The sequence below is a fragment of the Styela clava genome, chromosome 9, assembly GCF_964204865.1.
Source record: "Styela clava chromosome 9, kaStyClav1.hap1.2, whole genome shotgun sequence".
Classification (NCBI taxonomy): Eukaryota; Metazoa; Chordata; class Ascidiacea; order Stolidobranchia; family Styelidae; genus Styela; species Styela clava.
The window spans coordinates 18,049,814-18,069,591 of record NC_135258.1 but is presented as its reverse complement, the minus strand read 5'-3'; the positions used below and the strand labels follow the sequence as shown (position 1 = coordinate 18,069,591).

General features: G+C 35.9%; 3 protein-coding genes across 4 annotated transcripts in view; 1 reads left to right on the top strand and 2 right to left on the bottom strand.

Moving 5' to 3' along the window:
- Nucleotides 1-3,894, top strand: part of LOC120339091 (synapsin-2-like) — a 39,602-nt gene extending 35,708 nt beyond the window's left edge. For both annotated transcript variants that reach the window (XM_039407157.2, XM_039407156.2), the window contains 4 exons: nt 488-693; nt 1,356-1,533; nt 1,936-2,054; nt 2,615-3,894. In XM_039407157.2, the coding sequence (XP_039263091.2) occupies nt 488-693; nt 1,356-1,533; nt 1,936-2,054; nt 2,615-2,915 (804 nt within the window). In that variant the 3' untranslated portion in view covers nt 2,916-3,894. The remainder of the gene's footprint in view (nt 1-487; nt 694-1,355; nt 1,534-1,935; nt 2,055-2,614) is intronic.
- A 140-nt stretch (nt 3,895-4,034) lies between these two features.
- Nucleotides 4,035-10,567, bottom strand: LOC144427184 (P-selectin-like). The gene is made up of 7 exons (XM_078115998.1): nt 9,380-10,567; nt 9,050-9,138; nt 8,799-8,891; nt 8,324-8,420; nt 5,809-8,124; nt 5,348-5,499; nt 4,035-4,945 (listed from the first exon to the last, which is right to left on the bottom strand). Exons 1-7 carry the CDS (start codon nt 9,438-9,440, stop codon nt 4,754-4,756), a joined length of 3,000 nt encoding a protein of 999 aa, XP_077972124.1. The 5' UTR covers nt 9,441-10,567; the 3' UTR covers nt 4,035-4,753.
- Nucleotides 10,568-10,708: 141 nt separating this feature from the next.
- LOC120339202 (P-selectin-like) lies at nt 10,709-19,276 on the bottom strand. Its single transcript, XM_078115997.1, has 7 exons — nt 19,169-19,276; nt 18,837-18,925; nt 15,295-15,387; nt 14,835-14,931; nt 12,318-14,636; nt 11,906-12,057; nt 10,709-11,447 (listed from the first exon to the last, which is right to left on the bottom strand). Exons 1-7 carry the CDS (start codon nt 19,227-19,229, stop codon nt 11,256-11,258), a joined length of 3,003 nt encoding a protein of 1,000 aa, XP_077972123.1. The 5' UTR covers nt 19,230-19,276; the 3' UTR covers nt 10,709-11,255.
- Between the last annotated feature and the right edge of the window lie 502 nt (nt 19,277-19,778).

The window sequence follows — 19,778 nt, the reverse complement described above, 5'->3', positions numbered from 1 at the left end:
TATTGTCGATTTCATGGGATCTCCAATAAAATGTGAAACATTTTTGTACACCGACAAATAACTCGAGTTGATACATACATAAGCATATTACTTTATAGTTTATTGATTAAAAAGCGATCACCCTCTATTCTATATACAACAGTGAATACTAGTGATATACTGAGTACTAATATTTCATATTTATGCACGTAAAGCTATCGTGACTAATGCGAGACTGTTTATAGAATTAGAAAATATTTATTATATTTATTTCAAGCCGAAAAATTTAAAGAAGATGCATTTATATTTTGAGCAACCAGATTTTGGCAAGCTTCATATCAATTGCGCGACCGTTTTGACTTTTGGTTTTTCCAGTCATCAAAAATGCAAAAAATCTCTGGTAACATTTTCTGCTGATACGATTGCGACTTAAAAGTCTGCAAGTGAGGTATCACGACCCAACATTAGAGCAAAATTTGCAATATATATAGATATATATTTTTTACAGCTGACTGCTTCGTCGTTTCCAGTAATCGTCAAGATAGGCCACGCTCACGGTGGGATGGCGAAGTTGAAAGTGAACAATCATCACAATTTTCAAGATGTGGCTGGAGTTGTCGCATTATCCGGAACCTACGCTGTAAGCGAACCATTTGTGGAATCTAAGTTTGACATCAGAGTTCAGAAGATTGGTGGAACTTATCGTGCTCATGTGTAAGTTCAAATATCAACTTATAAATTGCAGTAATCGTAATTACACATTCAACAACAGTGATTGATGTGAATTACTGAATTAGTTGCAAGCATCGCTGCCAAGGAGGAGCGAGAGGAGAAAATGTGGAATTTAATGTTGCCATATCTGTTCCGGTAGAAAGACTAATGCTGACTGGGACATTAGATAATAGGGTACTTCCGTAGTGTGTGTACCAGATTATGGTTGGGGCATAATTTTATTCCGATTTCCTATATTTTAGTTCTATTACGAGTTCGGTGACAGGCTGTGTTAGCCAAGTGAATATACCCCCTGTCCATGGGTTTCAGTTCCTTTACACAACTTGATGAAAAGTAGGCGAACAAAATTAGTTACCTCCCTATGGATACACACACTGTGGAGCGCTGATAATAGTACATTCACGTCACTTATTTTGAAGAAACGGTAAATCAGTTGCACTTGTCGCATAATATATATAACTTCCATTTGGCATTGCTGTGTTGCATGATGCCGCGAGCCATCGTATTTTTTGTAGCAATTTTACTAGCAATTTCTTTGTTGCGAATATTGCAATATACGGGATCAAACAAGTATGGGAACTATTCATTGGTTATTTAAAATTGATTTACTAACATTTAAATATAATAACTTATCATGATTCTAGACGAACTTCTATCTCGAACAATTGGAAGGCAAATATGGGGTCCGCTATGTTGGAAGAAATTCCTGTTTCTGACCGACATCGATTATGGGTTGATGCTTGCAGTGAAATGTTTGGAGGTCTGGATATTGTGTCAGTCAAAGCAGTACATGGCGCGGATGGCCAAGACTATATCATTGAGGTGGGAATTATGTGCAATTGATCTTGTTATTTAGAGAGTTCTTTGTATCGATGTTTTCAGATTAGATCCATGTTGCATTTAAATTGAGGAACCAAATGCATTTTTAAAACCAATTCCAAGTTATTTCGTTAACATAAATAATCACTAGATTGTTTCAAAATCATATTTATAATATATATTCAATTCTTTGAGTTAGATAAACATTTTTCTTAATTTGGGAACCGTTCAGGTTCGTGCGACCGTGCTTGTGACGCATCGCTCAACTCATTGGACGACATACCCCCAAAAGTGGGTGCTCAGGATGATATAGATGCATCAATCAAATTAGGTTCCGATATCAGCCATCAAGTTGGTGTCTATCGTAACCAACTCGTACTAATTTTTCCCCAACGTTGTGTTAAGGTATCAGATTGTTGTATGCCACTTGTTGGCGAAAAACAAGAAGAAGATCGACAAATCATCAGCGAACTTGTCATGCAGAGAATGAAAGCTTGTATGAGACCAAGACCCGAAGCAACACCGTAAGTTATTCTATTTTTGCATTGTCAGTTTTAATTGAGAAGGAAGATTTAACCGACTATTGATTTGTTTCCATACGTGCATTAGTTGTAAATTCAGATCTTCTAACCAAAATTAAATGCTATTGATTTCAAGCAAAGCGATCGTTAATAACGCGTAAAATGGCAATTTATAGTCGCAAGTTCTTGCCATACGAAATCCTTTCAATCAACAAGTTTTGGTGTATTTTTATGAACTCATCTGGCATAAAATTGATTATTCTTTCATATTTAAATTAAGATAATCCAAAGAATGATTTGGTTATTTTGAGCACAGAGTTCCCTTTTTTGATAAACTACATTTTTTTAAAAGGATCAAAACACACAAAAAACCTGGCAACAATTTTCTTCTCTCAAAAGCAAAAATGCGTAACAGGATCTGTGTTGCCAAATACTGCGATATAATGGCTATTAGATTATATTTATCATTAGTAAAGGAAATTTGAGTTGAGCCACATATCAATTTTATATTCTGCGACCATTTACACTCTAAACAAATAGTGGCATGTTACATCTATTTTCAGTCGAGGTCAGAATCAATCTAGTAGGCGACAAACATACGCCAAGCAAAATCCATCACGAAACATGTCTGCACCTCCATCGGCGCCCGTCAGTGCTCCAGGATCCCCACCAGATTCGCCTCGTAGAAGCAATTCTATTACAAGCAACTCAAGTGGGCGTGTCCAAGGCGGAAACATAAGAAGTTCTGCACCATCGTCACCGGGATCTTATACAGGCCCGGTAGCGCCATCTAACGAAGAAGAGACCAACGCTGAGAAGATCCGAAATCTCCGAAAGTCGTTTGCCAGTATGTTTGGAGATTAAAATGTTAAAATGCAGCTGATATCCGTCTATAATATTAGCATAACGGATTTTCATGTACGCACTAAGTGTATACCAAAATAAGCTTAGCATTCTGAATATGTATTCAAATATTAAATGACCAATCTTAAATGTGTATATTGTTCAAAATGAGGTGTTTGGTTAATAGTATTGCCATATGTGAAAATGTACAGTACTTTATTTCCTTTACACAAAGTTCCAAATTGTTGTTATAACATTTTAAATTAGTATCGATTTATGTGTCTGTAAAACATTCCAAGAGTCACATCACCCATTATATTGCTAGTTGTTGTATCACATCACTGTTTGTCAAATAAAATTCTCACTTTTTTTCAAAGTAGTATAAAACAACAAAAATATTGCAAATCACATTTTTGCTCATCGTCAATAACATCAATGTTAAATAAATCGTTTTGTGCTTTAATAAAACAAACCTAGCAAATTTAGCATATTTCGTAGTTTTAGATCCCGAATGTGAGATTCCTAAATTTAGTTTTGAATATTTCTTTGGCATCATGACCATCTCCACCCCAATTAATAACCACGTTTAGCTTTCAAGATCTATATTCTTCCATTAGTAACTTCTTTTTTATCGATAGATAAAACCCTTGTACATTCAGAGTAATAAGCTTCCATAATTTAAAGTAGGTATCTGCCAAAGACGTCACAAAATAGAGTTGTTATAAGCGTTGTTTAATTACAATTGCATTAATCTTATTTCCTACGTGAGTTTAAAACAGGCAATCTTTCGATAGTCCGATATCAATTTTAAATCAGATTCAAAAGCTAAATACTTGTTGTAAGAAATGTTTTTTAGTCTTTCTCGACATTTGCAATATAAATATATATGTACGAGTGCAATGTTTTTGTTTATCTAAATGTAAGTATATTCAACACAAAGACAATTTGAATGATTTTTTTTTATCTTTCGTCTATATTACAATCATACATGAATGTTGAACAGATTATTTCCAAACTTTGCTTGATCGAACGTGCGTTTATTTGCTGCGAGGTGGAATAGTTAATCTGGAAAGATATGTTGGTAGTTTGTCGATCGAAAGTGACATCGTAAACAATCCGCCGAAAAGAAAACTGAAGCAATATTTACATGACACGAGGTATTACGAGTCCTAAAGTAATTAAAACCCTCCCCAGTTTAAAAGGTCGCTATATCAGAGGAATCGGAACAATGTTGCCTTTGTTTCAAAATTTAAAATGAAAGTTATTATGCAGAGTAGATATTGGTAGTCATGTGTTTGTACGCTCTAACACAAATTACACTGCTAGAATGTACTTTGTCGGATATTTACTGTAAACTAACCAAGCGATATCGTGATTAAATAATATCCATATATTACTATCATATAGGAATAAGCCTTTTGCCTCCGGCACAAATGCGGAGCAAATATTTTAGTAAGCCGAATTCAAAGTCGATTAAATTTTAAGTACGGGTGTTATTTTCATATTTATTGTATATTTAACGCTTCGAATTAATAGTGCTGTGCCAAAACATATCACGATAATCTCCTTTAAGCAATACATAGCAATAAACATGCAAATATAACATTGTCTGCTTGACACCAGTATCCTATATTATTGTTGGTAAAAGTTAATCACTGTTTAGATCATACGTTTTCTTCTTTACATTGTCAATTATTATAAACCAGTTTTGCAATGAAATACAGGGTGAAAATCAATCCTGACAGAATCAGCAATTGTGATCAAAATATCAATTAATTGTACCTAATCTAATCAATCGAAATGTGGGTAGTGAATTCAATCCTTGAAAACTGTGGACTCCGGTATACATGAAATTGCAGTTAAGAGCAAGGCTGGTTTCTGCTGGACGAGTCGCAGCCTCGTGTTTTTGTGATTTCTGTAATGACTTCTGCTACTCTGTTGATGTCTCTGAAATCACTGATCATGATCGCGTTCTCATCTACTCCAGTGATGGCAGCTAGTTTTTTTTGTTTCGCTCTCCAATTTCCGGATTTGAAACCGAGCGCCATCAACTTAAAGAAAAATATCAAATTGAAACGAAATGAAGATGATTTGCAGATTTTTCAAAACTTCTGAACAACATAATGTTATTTATACTGCTGAAAGTGGCACTGTGATCAAATATGACTCAAACAAATATTGAAAAAGATGTTTGACATAAACCAAGCACAACGTATAACTTTAACACCAACCGGTAATTATCGACATGCTGTAGGAACAGAGTTGAAGACTATTCTTGGTTTGAAACCGAGCTTTACATTTTTTTTTATTAATTTTCATGAAACAACTTTTTTCAGATTTATCACGAAGGTTGTAATGTAATATTCTTCGCTATGATTATTTTGAATAAGTTTATTTGTTACAAGGTTCCAAGCTCTATGTGAATACTATATATATGTTGTGTAATGCCTTACATTTATGTCCGCATTTCTGATCTTCTGAGCTGGTTCCATTTCATCATCAGAGGAAGTATCGCTTTTGAGTAAAATGACGTATGGCTCTTCTTTCGTCTTTCGGTGGAAATATTTGGACATAGTATAGTCCAATGCTGCACCAGTGTTTGATCCTAATAAAAAATATTATTTTTATTATTTCATTTTTATTATCAACATCAATAATCATATAGGTATTGAAATCAAATGACTATCACGTATGTAGATCATGCTATAAATGTAATAGAATGATAATAAAGTTTGCTTGTTATCCTCAGCAACCACATAATTGTAGCCTACTTATTCATATAAACTCAAATGCTTAGTTGACAAGTTCTCAATTTGATTATATAGTATCAGAATAAAAAGGCGGTCATTACTAGGCCAAACCACATGACTAAATAAAGTAACCATTTTCTTTCATAAAAATATATCAAGCTTACCAATTCCGCCATGTGTTTTATCTAAAAGCTGGTCTTGAATGTCTTCAACATCGCTAAATCTTTTGAGCTTGTTTAGCCTCGTTGAAGTTTCAGTATTAACCTTTGTGTGATACAGAACCATTCCAAAGTTGATATCGTATCCATTGATGAATAAACGTTCAATTATGTAAAAATGCCACGCTGCAATACTTTCCCAATTTACTTGACTATTTCCAATAGTTTCATCGATTACTGAAACAATTTTCAATCTTTTGTTGAAAAGGCATCTGACGCAACAAACGTTTTCGCTTCTGCTCCAGACCGGAACGCTCCTGGTTGGACCCGAGTCTAGACATTCCACATCTTGTAATTGTTTATAGGTATAACCTGGATTGCATTTGAGTTTAGCGAGTGAGCCAATTCTCTGTTCATCAGTATATGAAATTACGCTGTTGTTGACTCGTCCAAATAGTTCGCATTGGTTCTTTTTGCAAGTCGGTTCCTCTCTACTCCATTTTCCCGTTTTATCAGAATTGTCTCCGTCGCTTTCGCATACCAGTGGTTCTTCATGCGTTAGTGCGTATGTGGAACGACAACTGAAGGAGCATGAAGACTGATACCACCTGGAATTAGAGCATTTTGGAGCGTGGCCAAATTCGGGAGTTTTTAATAGTCGACATTGGATTGGAACACAAGTTATGGCACCTGAAGACCATAGTTTACTAGTAGGACATTTAACAACCTCCAATGATCCAGTGGTTACTACCTCATCGGGTTTTCCAAACTGCACCATGTAATGACCTTCGTTTTTGCACTTGTACGTACAGACAGTGCCAACTACAAATACTTTACCTCCAACTGGTTTGCACACACGCGTTACTGTATTATCGTGTGTTTGTGGTGAACAGACAATATTCCTGCACTCTGGTTCTCTGGCAGACCATTCCGCAACATTGTCTCCGTCTGCTTTTTGATCGCGACATGTGATACTGCTTCTTCCGATTAATTCAAATCCAGAATCGCAACGGAACGTGCAAGTGCTCTCAACAAAATTATCAGAACTGCATTTAAATTTACCGTCAACCGGTTTTCGGACGGGACGACATTTTATTGGAGAACAAGTAGCCGGTTCTGGATCCCATTTTCCAACTGCAGTCCCACTGGCTGACTTATCTTTGACGCATTGTGAAATATGGAAGTTTTTCGTGGTTTCATCAACGTCATAAAAAGCATTACATCTAAAAGTACAGACACTACCAAGAAAATTGGAATCAGTACATGTCACTTTTCGATTCGGGGGATCAAATAATTCGTATGGTATGCAAATAATTCGTTCACATTTCGGCGGTGTTTTCAAGCTCCATTCGCCAACACTGTTACCATCAAAATCATTTCCACAGTTTGATGTAACGAATGTTTGTTTGGTACCGACTAGATCATAGCCGGGGTTGCATTTGAATGTACATACTGAATCTAAATTATTTTTATCAGTACATTTTATAGTGCCATCAACCGTTTTTTTCAATACTGGTTGACATTTGATTTTCGTGCATGTTTTAGGCTTCTCGGTCCACTCGCCCAAGTTGTCGCCATCTCCATCATCCACGCATTTTGTGTCGAATGAGTTTTTAGCTGTATCATCCAAATCATAACCTTTATCACAAGTAAATGTACAAACACTATTCTCAAGGTTTTTGTTCGTACATTCAAATTTTCCGTTGATAGGATCTTCTTGCTCAGGTTGACACTTCACGCCCACACATTTAGGGGGCTCTTTGTCCCATTCTTTCACCCTTGAATCTTCAACACATTGAATCTGCTTTTCACCAATCAGTATATAGCCAGGTGCGCATTTGAATATGCATTTGCTCGCAAGCATATTACCATTTGTACACGTATGGTCACGATTACTGCTAATAGAGAACCAGTCACATGAATCAGGAATGCATATGGGGGCTTTCTTGGTCCATTTATTCGACCGCAAACATTCCGTTCTTTTTGCACCTTCAAGTTTATAGCCATGATCACATTTGAAATTGCAGATTGTTCCCAGATAAATAAAATCGGGTAGTCGTCTATACTTTCTTTTGTTGGCGCAAGTTACTGTACCGTTTCCAAGAAGTTCAATCACAGGGCATCGTATTTTTTTACATCTCTGTCCCAAGTTAAGCCAGCCCAGTTTACCCGTACTCTGTATGCCACATCGTATTATTTTTTGTCCCGGCAGATCATATCCGACAGGACAAGTGAGGTTGCATACAGCTCCCAGTCTCAGATTTCTCGGGCAATCGTAAGTTCCAACGGTTGGTTTTTTTGGTTTGATGCATTTTGATTCAGCTAAATGAATAAAATCGGGACATTTGAATTATGTGATTATGATTGAATTATGTGATTGATGCAGAAAATATACTAGTAAATTATAATTGACAAATTGTAGTAATAATTAAACATTAAAACCTATTATGGCTAGTTTCACTTTATGATGAAAAATACTTTAATATCAAAGAGTTTCCTGCCTTTAAGATCAGTAACTTACTAACACATCCTTTTCTTAATCTATTGCATCTGTTTTTAGTGCAGCAACAACGACATGGTTTGTCGTTTCCATCGTTCTCTCCACAAAAATTATCTTCCTGTAATTAAGTATCGAGTTAATAATAATCCATGTTTATCTTTTTTCGGTAATTGAGATGTTTATATTCATAGTTCATTTAATCAACAAAACCGGTATGCCAGAGCACTTCTGCAGTAACAAATTTTGTATCACTATCTATTTAGTGACTGAATTTCCCCGACAGAAATCGTTGACATAAATAACAAAGCATTTTGATGCCATTTTGAACTATGGATATGCTAGATCTTTTTAACAAATGTCTATAGATGCTATTGCTATAAGTTCTTCTGTAGTTAGGAGCAAATTTTACACATTATTAAAGATTTGAAGAAACACACGCTAGCATGTATATATATATATATATATTGTTGAGATACAAAACCGCTAGATTGCCTACCTGCTCCGATTGTCTTTCACAAGCTGTTCTTTGATAACATCTTTTCTCAGAATGTGGTTTTCCATTACTCCAATAAAAGAAGTTTGCGCAGACCTGTGATATACATTGAAATATTGTTGATCTTATGCGTTTTAGAAAGTCGATGAATTTCCATTATGGAATATGTACCTATGTTCTCACTCCTTATTAAAAATCAAACCGACAAATACACAACTTTCCGTTTGACATCAATATAGGGGAAATATTCATACCTGATCTGAACCATACTGACTGCAATCCTCAGTTTTTTTCGATTTTGCACAGATTTCAGGGTCATTCTCACATCGGTCGCATATCAAAGCTGAAAATGGAGATTATAATACTACGTCAAGTATGCCATTGACGATTGAACAACGCAGTATGTTTATGACGTTTGTGACATAATAATAGCCTTGTATTAGAGACTGAGTTGAAAACTACACTTGACCTGAATATTCCACGACATTCACAAATCTTTTTTATATCAATTTTACCCGATACTGCGTTGCGTATTCAATATATCTTATTGATTTAATCTCAAGCCAAAAAAATAACCAACTTACCTAGACCCGCCGATAGGCAAAATAAAAAGACCACAACGACGTGTAGAACAGAGGCCGCCATACTCTTGTTCCGTTATTTATATTATTTTTTGTATAATATATATGGGCTGCTAAAAGAAAGGAAATATATTATATAATACGTGCTAATTCACATGTTAGCCTTTAAATTAGTATCGATTTATGTGTCTGTACAACATTCCCACTATATATATTGCTTATTTGTTGTATCACATCAAGGTTTGTCACATGAAAATTCTCACTTCTTTCAAAAATATCACTTTTTTCAAAAATATCGTAAATTACATTTTTGCTCATCGTCAACAAAATCAATGTTACATATATAGTTCTGTGCTTTGATGAAACAAATTTGTTAAACCTAGCTTATTTCGTAGACCTAATGCCTGTTTTTGATCCCGTATGTGAGATACCTAAATTTAGTTTTGATTATTTCTTTGACATCATGACCATTCACCCCAATCAATAACCACATTTAGGTGCTTCCCTTAGTAACTCCGTTTCATCGATAGATAAAACTCTTGTATATTCAGTGTAATAAGCTTCCATAATTTAAAGTAGGTATCTGCCATTCAACGTCACAAAATAGAGTTGTTACTTATCAATCTCGATCGGTAAGTATGTTGATAGGTATTTGTCTGTTAGACACTTTCGTATGTTACGCAATATCTCACAAAAGCGAGGTTGAATCTGCTTTTGCATTTGGATTCATCATATCTCGGACTAGAAGCCTACTCATTTTGGATGAAGTATGTCGTATAATTAGCGAGTTAATAATTCATTAGTGATGCAACACGCGGTGTCACTATTGAGTCAGAGCGAAGGAATCGAAACCGCAGTTTCTGTTTTGGGGAATCCTCTAACTTTCGTCGCTGCGAACGATCAATAAGTCGGTGGTCTCCGATCGCTATCTAGGTGTAAACGCTGTTTAATTGTGATTGCATTAATCTTATTTTCTACGTGAGCCCAAAATAGGCAGTCTTTCAACGTCCGATATCAATTTTTTTTGACAAACGAGTAGGTTTTTGCAATATAAATATATATGTACGAGTGCAATGTTTTTGTTTATCCAAATGTGAGCATATTAAAAACAAGACAATTTGAATGATTTCTTTTTTATCTTTCGTCTATATTACAATCATACATGAATGTTGAACAGATTATTTCCAAAATTTGCTTTAATCGAACGTACGTATTGTATCAGAGAAAGCGGAACAGTTTTGCCTTTGTTTCATAATTTAAAATAAAAGTTATTATGCAGAGTAGATAATGGTAGTTATGTGTTTGCCCGCCCCAACAAAAATTTTTCTGCTACAATGTACTTTGTCATATATTTACTGTAAACTAACCAAGCGATATCGTGATTAAATAATGAGCATATGCCACTATCATATAGAAATAAGCCTTTTGCCTCCGGCACAAATGCGAAGCAAAGCTATTGGTAAGGCGAATTTAAAGTCGATTTAATTTTAAGTACGGGTTGTATTTCCATATTCATTGTATAATTAATAGTGCTAAGCCAAAACATATCACAAAAATCTCACATAAAAACTAATTGAGCAACACATAGCATTAAACATGCTATTATAACATTATATCCTACATTATTCTTGGTAGAAGTTAATCACTCTTTATACCATTTTTTCTTCACATTGCCAATTATTATAAACCAGTTTTGCAATAAAATACAAGGTACAAATCAATCTTACAAAATTATCACATGTAATCAAAACATTAATTAATTGCACCTAATTCAATTAATCGAAAGGTTGGTGGTGAATTCAGTATTTCTATATTGATTAAGTTAAGTGCGAAACGAAATTCTTGAAAATTGTCGACTTCGGTACACATGAAATTGCAGTTAGGAGCAAGGCTGATTTCTGCTGGACGAGTCGCATCCTCGTGCTTTCGTGATTTCCGTTATGACTTCTGCTACTCTGTTGATGTCTCTCAAATCACTGATCATGAGAGCATTCTCATCTATTCCAGTGATGGCAGCTAGTTTTTTTTGTTTCGCCCTCCAATTTCCGGATTTGAATCCGAGCGCCATCAACTTAAAGACAAATGTCAAATTGAAACAAAATGAAGATGATTTGCAGATTTTTCAAAACTTCCGAATAACATAATGTTATTTATACTTCTGAGAGTGAACAAATACACTGTGAACAAATATGAATCAAACAATCATCAAAATAAACACCAAAATAATGGTCTTAAAATGTATTTTTTGACATAAATCAACCGCAATGTGGTAATTTTAGAATCAACCGGTAATTATCGAAATGCTGTAGAAACAGAGTTGAAGACTATTCGTGGTTTATAGCCAAACTTCACATCTTGCCTATTAATTTTCATGAAACAACTATTTTCAGATTTATTACGAAGGTTGTAAAGTAATATTCTGCGCTATGAATAATTCTGAATAGGTTAATATTAGCTATTGTATAGTTTATTTGTTACAAGGTTCCAAGCTCTGTGTGAATACTATATATATGTTGCGTAATGCCTTACATTGATGTCCGCATTTCTGATCTTTTCAGCTGGTTCCATTTCATCAGAAGAAGAAGTATCGCTTTTGAGTAAAATGACGTATGGCTCTTCTTTCGTCTTCCGGTGGAAATATTTGGACATAGTATAGTCCAATGCTGCACCAGTGTTTGATCCTAATGAAAAATATTATTTTTCAACATCTGTATCATATTGAAATCAAATGACGATTACGTATGAAGATCATACTATAAATGCAATTAAGTGATTCTTATCGATCACATAATTATACTTATTCTGATAAAACTCAAATGCTTAGTTGAAAAGTTCTCAATTTGATTATGCAGTATCAGAATGAAAAATGCGATCATTACTATACTAAATTACATGACTAAGTAAAGTAACTATTCAATCCATAAAAATATATCAAGCTTACCAACTCCGCCATGTGTTTTATCTAAAATCTCGTATTGTACGTCTTCAACATCGCTGTATCTTTTGAGCTTGTTTAGCCTCGTTGATGTTTCAGTATTAACCTTTGTGTTATACAAAACCATTCCAAAGTTGACATCATATCCATTGGTGAATAAATGTTCAATTATGTAAAAATGCCACGTTGCGATACTTTCCCAATTTTCTTCACTATTTCCAATGGTTTCGTCGATTACTGAAACAATTTTCAATCTCTTGTTGAAAAGGCATCTCACGCAACAAACGTTTTCTCTTCTGCTCCAGTCCGGAACGCTCCTGGTTGGACCTGAGTCTAGACATTCCGCATCTTGGAATTGTTTATATGTATAATCGGAGTTGCATTTGAGTTTAGCGAGTGAGCCGATTTTTTGTTTATCAGTGTATGAAATGACGCCGTTGTTGACTCGTCCAAATAGTTCGCATTGGTTCTTTTTGCAAGTCGGTTCCTCTCTACTCCATTTTCCCGTTTTATCAGAATTGTCTCCGTCACTTTCGCATACCAGTGGTTCTTCGTGCGTTAGTGCATATGTGGAACGACAACTGAAGGAGCATGAGGACTGATACCACCTGGAATTAGAGCATTTTGGAGCGTGGCCAAATTCGGGAGTTTTTAAGGGTCGACATTTGATTGGAACACAAGTAGGGGCCCCTTCAGACCATCGTTTACTGGTACGACATTCAACGTCCAATGATCCAGTGGTTACTACCTCATCGGGTTTTCCAAACGGCACCATGTAATGACCTTCGTTTTTGCACTTGTACGTACAGACAGTGCCAACTACAAATACTTTACCTCCAACTGGATCGCACACACGTGTTACTGTGTCATCTTGATCCTGTCTTTTACAGAAAATTTTACTGCACTCTGGTTCTCTGGCAGACCATTCCGCAACATTGTCTCCGTCTAATTTTTGATCGCGACATGTGATACTCCAGCTTCCGATTAATTCAAATCCAGGATCGCAACGGAACGTACAAGTGCTCTCAACAAAGTTATCAGAAGTGCATTTAAATTTACCGTCAACCGGTTTTCGGACTGGACGACATTTTTTTGGAGAACAAGTAGCTGGTCCCGGATTCCATTTTCCAACTGCAGTCCCACTGGCTGATTTATCTTTGACGCATTCCGAAATATGAAAATCTTTTGTTGTTCCATCAACGTCATAGAAAGCATTACATCTAAAAGTACAGACACTACCAAGAAAATTAAAATCAGTGCATGTCACTTTTCCGTTTTCGGGGTCAACATGGGGCGGATTGCAAATAATTTTTTCACATTTCGGCGGTGTTTTCAAGCTCCATTCGCCAACACTGTTACCATCAAAATCATTTCCACACTTTGATGTAACGAGTGTTTGTGTGGTACCAACCAGATCATAGCCGGGGTTGCATTTGAATGTACATACTGAATCTAAATTATTTTTATCAGTACATTTTATAGTGCCATTAATAGGTTTTTTCAATACTGGTTGACATTTGATTTTCGTGCATGTTTTAGGCTTCTCGGTCCACTCGCCCAAGTTGTCGCCATCTCCATCATCCACGCATTTTGTGTCAAATGAGTTTTTAGCTGTATCATCCAAATCGTAACCTTTATCACAAGTAAATGTACAAACACTATGCTCAAAGTTTTCGTTCGTACATTCGACTTTTCCGTTGATAGGATCTTCTTGCTCAGGTTGACACTTCACACTCACACATTTAGGGGGCTCTTTGTCCCATTCTCTCACCCTTGAATCTTTAGGATCCCCAACACATTGAATCTGCTTATTACCAATCAGTTTATAGCCAGGTGCGCATTTGAATGTGCATTTGCTCGCAAGCATATTACCATTTGTACACGTATGGTCTCGATTACTGCTAGGGGGAAACCAGTCACATGGATCAGGAATGCATTTCGGGGCTTTCTTGGTCCATTTATTCGACCGCAAACATTCCGTCCTTTTTGCGCCTTGAAGTTTAAAGCCAGGATCACATTTGAAATTGCAGATTGTTCCCAGATACACAAAATCAGGCAGTCCCCTATATTTTCCTTTGTTGGCGCAAGTTACTGTACCGTTTCCCAGTGGTTCAATCACAGGGCATCGTATCTTCTTACATCTCTGTCCCAAGTTAAGCCAGCCCAGTTTACCCGTACTCTGTATGCCACATCGTATTGTTTTTGATCCTAGCAGATCATATCCAAGAGGACAAGTAAAATTGCATATAGCTCCCAGTCTCAGATTTCTCGGGCAATCGTAAGTTCCAACGGTTGGTTGTTTTGGTTTTATGCATTTTGATTCAGCTAAATGAATAAAATCGGGACATTTGAATAATGTGATTATGATTGAATTATGTAACTGTCGCAGAAAATATACTAGTAAATTTAATTAACAATTTGTAGTAATAATTAAACAGTAAAACCCATTATGGCTGGTTTCACTTTATGCTGATAAATACTTTAATATCAAAGAGTGTTCTGCTTTTATGTCCAGTAACTTACTAACACATCCTTTTTCTAATCTATTGCATCTGTATTTAGTGCAGCAACAACGACATGGTTTGTCTTTTCCATCGTTATCTCCACAGAAATTATCTTCCTGTAATTAAGTACCGGGTTAGTAATAAATAACAATCCGTGTTTGATTTTTTTTGATTACTGAGATGTTTATATTCATATTTCAATTATTCGAAAAAACTGATATGCCAGAGCACTTCTGCAGTAACAATTTCTGTATCACTATATATTTAGTGACTAAATTTCCCCGACAGAAATCGTTGACATAAATAACAAATCATTGCTATGGATATGCTCTATGTTTTTAACAAATGTCTATAGATGTTATTGCTATAAGTTCTTCTGTAGTTGGAAGTAAATTTTATACATTATTAAAGATTTGAACAAGCACACGTTAACATGTAGATATATTTTTATTGAGATACAAAACCGCTAAATTGCCTACCTGCTCCGCTTGTCTCTCACAAGCTTTTCTTTGATAACATTTTTTCTCAGAATGTGCTTTTCCATTGCTCCAATAATAGAAGTTTGCGCAGACCTGTGATATATATTGAAATATTGTTGATCTTATGCGTTTTAGAAAGTCAATGAATTTCCATTATGGAATATGTACCTATTTTTGTCCTCATTAGAAATCAAACCAACTGTTACAGGCAGAAATTTTATCTCAGTGAATTAACTCATTAATTTTAGTTATTCTGGTCCCGATAACCATGTTTAGACTTGCTCTCGTTCATTTATTTGTTACGTATCGATCTTGATCGGTAAGTATGTTGATAGGTATTTGTCAGTCTGTCTGTTAGATGCACGCGATATCTCACGAAAGCGAGATTGAATCTGCTCCAGATTTTGCATGTGCATTCATCATATCTCGGATGACCAGAAGCCTACTGATTTTGGGCGAATTTTGTCGTATAATTAGCGAGTTATTAATTAATTAGTGATGGGACACAAGATGTCACTATGGAGTAAGGGCGCTGTTTTTTGGATCCCCCAGCTTTCGATCGATAAGTCTTCGGTCTCTGACCGATATTCTCGTTTGTGTTTTGTGTATGGTATTTTTGCGGAAAAATCAAAATATACTTATACTTATATACACCGTCAGACCATGGACACACCATACGTTACACATACTTCATACATACATACACACATACATCCGTTATTCCAGTATTCACTGTGCTACACGGGATGGACTAAAAGTAGGCACTTAGAAATTAGGCCCTTGATTAGGCAATTTATAACAAATAATTATTCCTAAATACAACTACTATACTCAAGTGCATTCGTTGGATATTTACCTAGGCTAATTAGTGTGACTTATATTTTTATTTCTCGGCCTTCTATTGGTGATAATTCACAACTTTCTTTATTTTCGAAGGGCCTAAATAAGTGCCTAGCCTATGTGGTGACAGAGCGCGAGCGACCCCTCTAATACTACGTTATAAATATTATCATTGGGTCTACTTGTTGCACTTTGCGTGTTTAACATTTAATTTGACAATTTTTAATTAATTCATTATCATTTTGAAAGTTGTTACGCCCATTTTTCTTTTTTTCCGAAGTGCCTAAATAGGGTCTAAGGAAGTGGCTTATTTGCAAGTGCCTACTTTTAGTCCGTCCCGTGCTACACTGCCGTTATGCTTGCTATGGACAGGGACAGATTATGCCCCTTTGGTGCCCTAAGCACTGAAGACTTTGGTGCACCCTGTGTGTAATTTAATTATAAAAACAATAAAACACATAAGTCTATATTATCCATCAAAAATAATCACAACCAACAGTAAATAAAACAACTTTTACGAACATTTTCAGGTTTTTTAACTGGTATAGTCTATTCTATATAGCCGATATATATATCGGCCGTTTACTGCCGATATGATATATCGGCAAACACGCAATATCGGGCTGATATATCGGTTGAGTTCTAATCCTGAGGGAGTGTGACAATAAAGGTTCATGCCTCCAGTCTCAACGTGAATCGAAATACCAAGAGATGCAAGTCACAACTGTAGTTTGAAATTTGACCGGTACCTAGTAGTCTACCTCAGGGCGGTTTAAGGTTGCTAGGTTGGAGAACCGCAAAAACTTTTGAGGAGGTCTCGCGGGCCGCAAGTCGGAGAAAACCCAAACGTGATCGAAATATCGCGAGTTTACTTACTTTCAATTTGATAAACAACGAGAGTTGACCGTTCTACTCAGACTATTATTATGCTGCATGAATGGCGCTCTTTTAAATAAGATATATAAAGCCCTCAGTTATTTTAAAATTGATTACCGAGAATTATCGTTGTATTTTCCGCATCTCGCGTTTATTGTCGCTTCAAATTATATTCTTTCGTGGCAGATATTACTTGGAATTAAACCAGACACTGCGTGATGGGCAAGGAAATACGTTTCCGCCGTGTTTTCCTCATGTCGCCTTTTTTGTGACACTCATTTCATTACGAATTGTTATATTTGAGTAATATAAAAACTTGCAGCGTGAGCAAGCTTAGTGCCATCGTCAAATACCAACCAAGTCCGTCTAAGTTGGTATTTCGGGACTTAGCTAAAAAAAACTGGATTGCGCGGCGTTAAGTCGGCTCTGCGTTTCGTCACTACTGTCATATGGCCCGCGCTTGAAAACAGAGGAGTGTTTTTACTAAAATAAAAATACAAAGCGTTAGCAAAAAGGGTTTGAATCTTGGGATTCTAACCCCAGTTGGAATACCTAAAAAAAAAACTCAAAAACGTTCTACTATTAGATACAAATATGCGCTAAAATTGTTGTGTTGGCCGCACGGAATGTATCAGCATGACAGGGTTGGACCACCTTGGGCCTGGTCTATTAAAAAACTACCGACTTCACTGACCACTAGATCGTTGAAATGCGATCGTGAAACCGCCACATGGTGCAAATAGTTCATTTGTCCAATTGTTGAAGGGAAAAGAATTTTTTTTAAACAAAAATGCAGCAACAAGGAGAATACTACCAAAAAAACAACAACAATTTACGAAAACGGCTCTTAGGCCCATTCCGTGTCAAATAAATAAGTATCAGTGTTTATCAGTGGCGTAGCATCCACCCCCGCAACCCCCGCGGTCGCGGGGGGCCCACAGCGCAAAGGGGCCCAAGCGGTTATAATTTGGAAATTTAAGCCGCAAAACCAAAAGCTGCATTGCAAAACCAGTAATGCACATCTTATAACGTTGATGTTAGTTCTGCTCAAATCGTTTTGTTACGTAACAATGCCAGGGAGTCGTCGATTTTCGGCGTCTTGTGGTTTGATCGCACCGGCGAAATTGCGAAGGCTGTCAGAATGATGTCGGAAACAAAACCTCTCAGTGGCGCACAGAAACGCAGAAAAAGGTCACAAAAGGAAGCGCGTATGAAAAAAAATTATAGTAACCAAGATAAACAGCAAATTTTAGTTTACCATTGCCTTTTAATAGCGACATGTTATGCTTTTTGACGGAAGGGGAAAAAAGCGTTGTTTTAGCTTATGTCCGAGAGTTTTTGGGGTCATTTCCACGAAATATTTTTGCGGGGGGGCCCACGAGAGTCTTGCTACGCCACTGGTGTTTATCTTTAATAAAGAAGGTTAATATGATACTTGAAAACAAAAAATAGGCAAACATTTTGAAGTTGGAGTCGTCTGGTGAATCTGTGTGCGTTACTACTGTTTTGAGGGTTGGCTACGGAAGTAGATTGACAACACCGCCCAATAAGCATAAATAGGACCTCCAACTTTACATACACCGACAAATAACACAACTTTCCATTTAATTATATCTTCATCGAAATGTAGTAATGTCCTATAATAAAAATACTAGTATATTAAGATTCATAAACCCCACGTCAACATGGACTAGTAAAAAAAACAATTTTTGTGATCAGTTTACAAATTTTAATGCTTGGAATTTTTCCTGCCTTATTACCGTTGCTGGACTGTCCAGTACCCAACCCTGTCGCTTATGACATCAATATAAGGAAAATATTCATACCTGATCTGAACCATACTGACTGCAATCCTCAGTTTTTTTCGAATTTTTACAGATTTCAGGGCTATTCTCACATCGGTCGCATATCAAAGCTGAAAATTGAGAATATATATGATACTATGTCAAGTACGCCGTTGACGATTGAACAACGCAGTATGTTTATGACGCTTGTGACATAATAATAGCTTCCTATTTGAGACTGCGATGAAAAGTGCATTTACTTGAACAACGACATTCACTGATCTTTTTTATATAAATTTTATCCGATACTGCGTTGCGTGTTTAATTAACATATACATCTTATTGATCTCAAGCCACGCAAATAAACAACTTACCTAGACCAGCCGATAAGCAGAATAAAAAGACCACAACGGCTTGTAGAACAGAGGCCGCCATACTCTTGTTCCGTTATGTTTATTAGTTTTTGGATAATATATATCCTGCTGAAAAAATACAGAATATTTAAAATATTGCTTTTGCGTGAATATATATTCTAAAATACTTGCTAATTCATATTTAGACTTCGATTCCTCAACTCCAGGTATAGGGAACACACCATATATCCAACAATACTTGCGTCAAGTTATTTTAGACTTAATAAAATCTATTTAGGTTTAGTAATATTTTCGACCAATCAAATTTTCGACTATGCTGGTAAAATTTTGCGGACATAAAATATTCAAAAATGCAAGCAATGTAAAAAACATTGCCTGCGGACAATCAACTTTCGTGTTAACACATACAGACACTGTTTTCGCGGTACACTTGATATCATAGTAGAATCTCGATTCTCTCAAACTTAATCCTAATAAATATTTATATATCCGCAATCAAAAAAATATTTTTATACTTTCATTACTCATCAGAATATATATAGATCCTGTCTAAAAACTCTAAATTATTCGTTTACTATCTACCGCTACAAGAAAAAAAATCTTTTACTCG

What these genes read in the sequence shown, in the direction of transcription:
- LOC144427184 (XM_078115998.1), bottom strand. Translation starts at nt 9,440, where the DNA reads ATGGCGGCCTCTGTTCTACACGTCGTTGTGGTCTTTTTATTTTGCCTA. An exon ending in GTGAAAGACAATCGGAGCAG is followed by an intron (nt 8,421 to 8,798) that starts GTAGGCAATCTA and finishes ACTTAATTACAG; the next exon opens with GAAGATAATTTTTGTGGAGA. An exon ending in TAAAACACATGGCGGAATTG is followed by an intron (nt 5,500 to 5,808) that starts GTAAGCTTGATA and finishes ATTTTTTATTAG; the next exon opens with GATCAAACACTGGTGCAGCA.
- LOC120339202 (XM_078115997.1), bottom strand. Translation starts at nt 19,229, where the DNA reads ATGGCGGCCTCTGTTCTACAAGCCGTTGTGGTCTTTTTATTCTGCTTA. An exon ending in ATTAGAAAAAGGATGTGTTA is followed by an intron (nt 14,637 to 14,834) that starts GTAAGTTACTGG and finishes TTATTCATTTAG; the next exon opens with CTGAATCAAAATGCATAAAA. An exon ending in TAAAACACATGGCGGAGTTG is followed by an intron (nt 12,058 to 12,317) that starts GTAAGCTTGATA and finishes ATTTTTCATTAG; the next exon opens with GATCAAACACTGGTGCAGCA.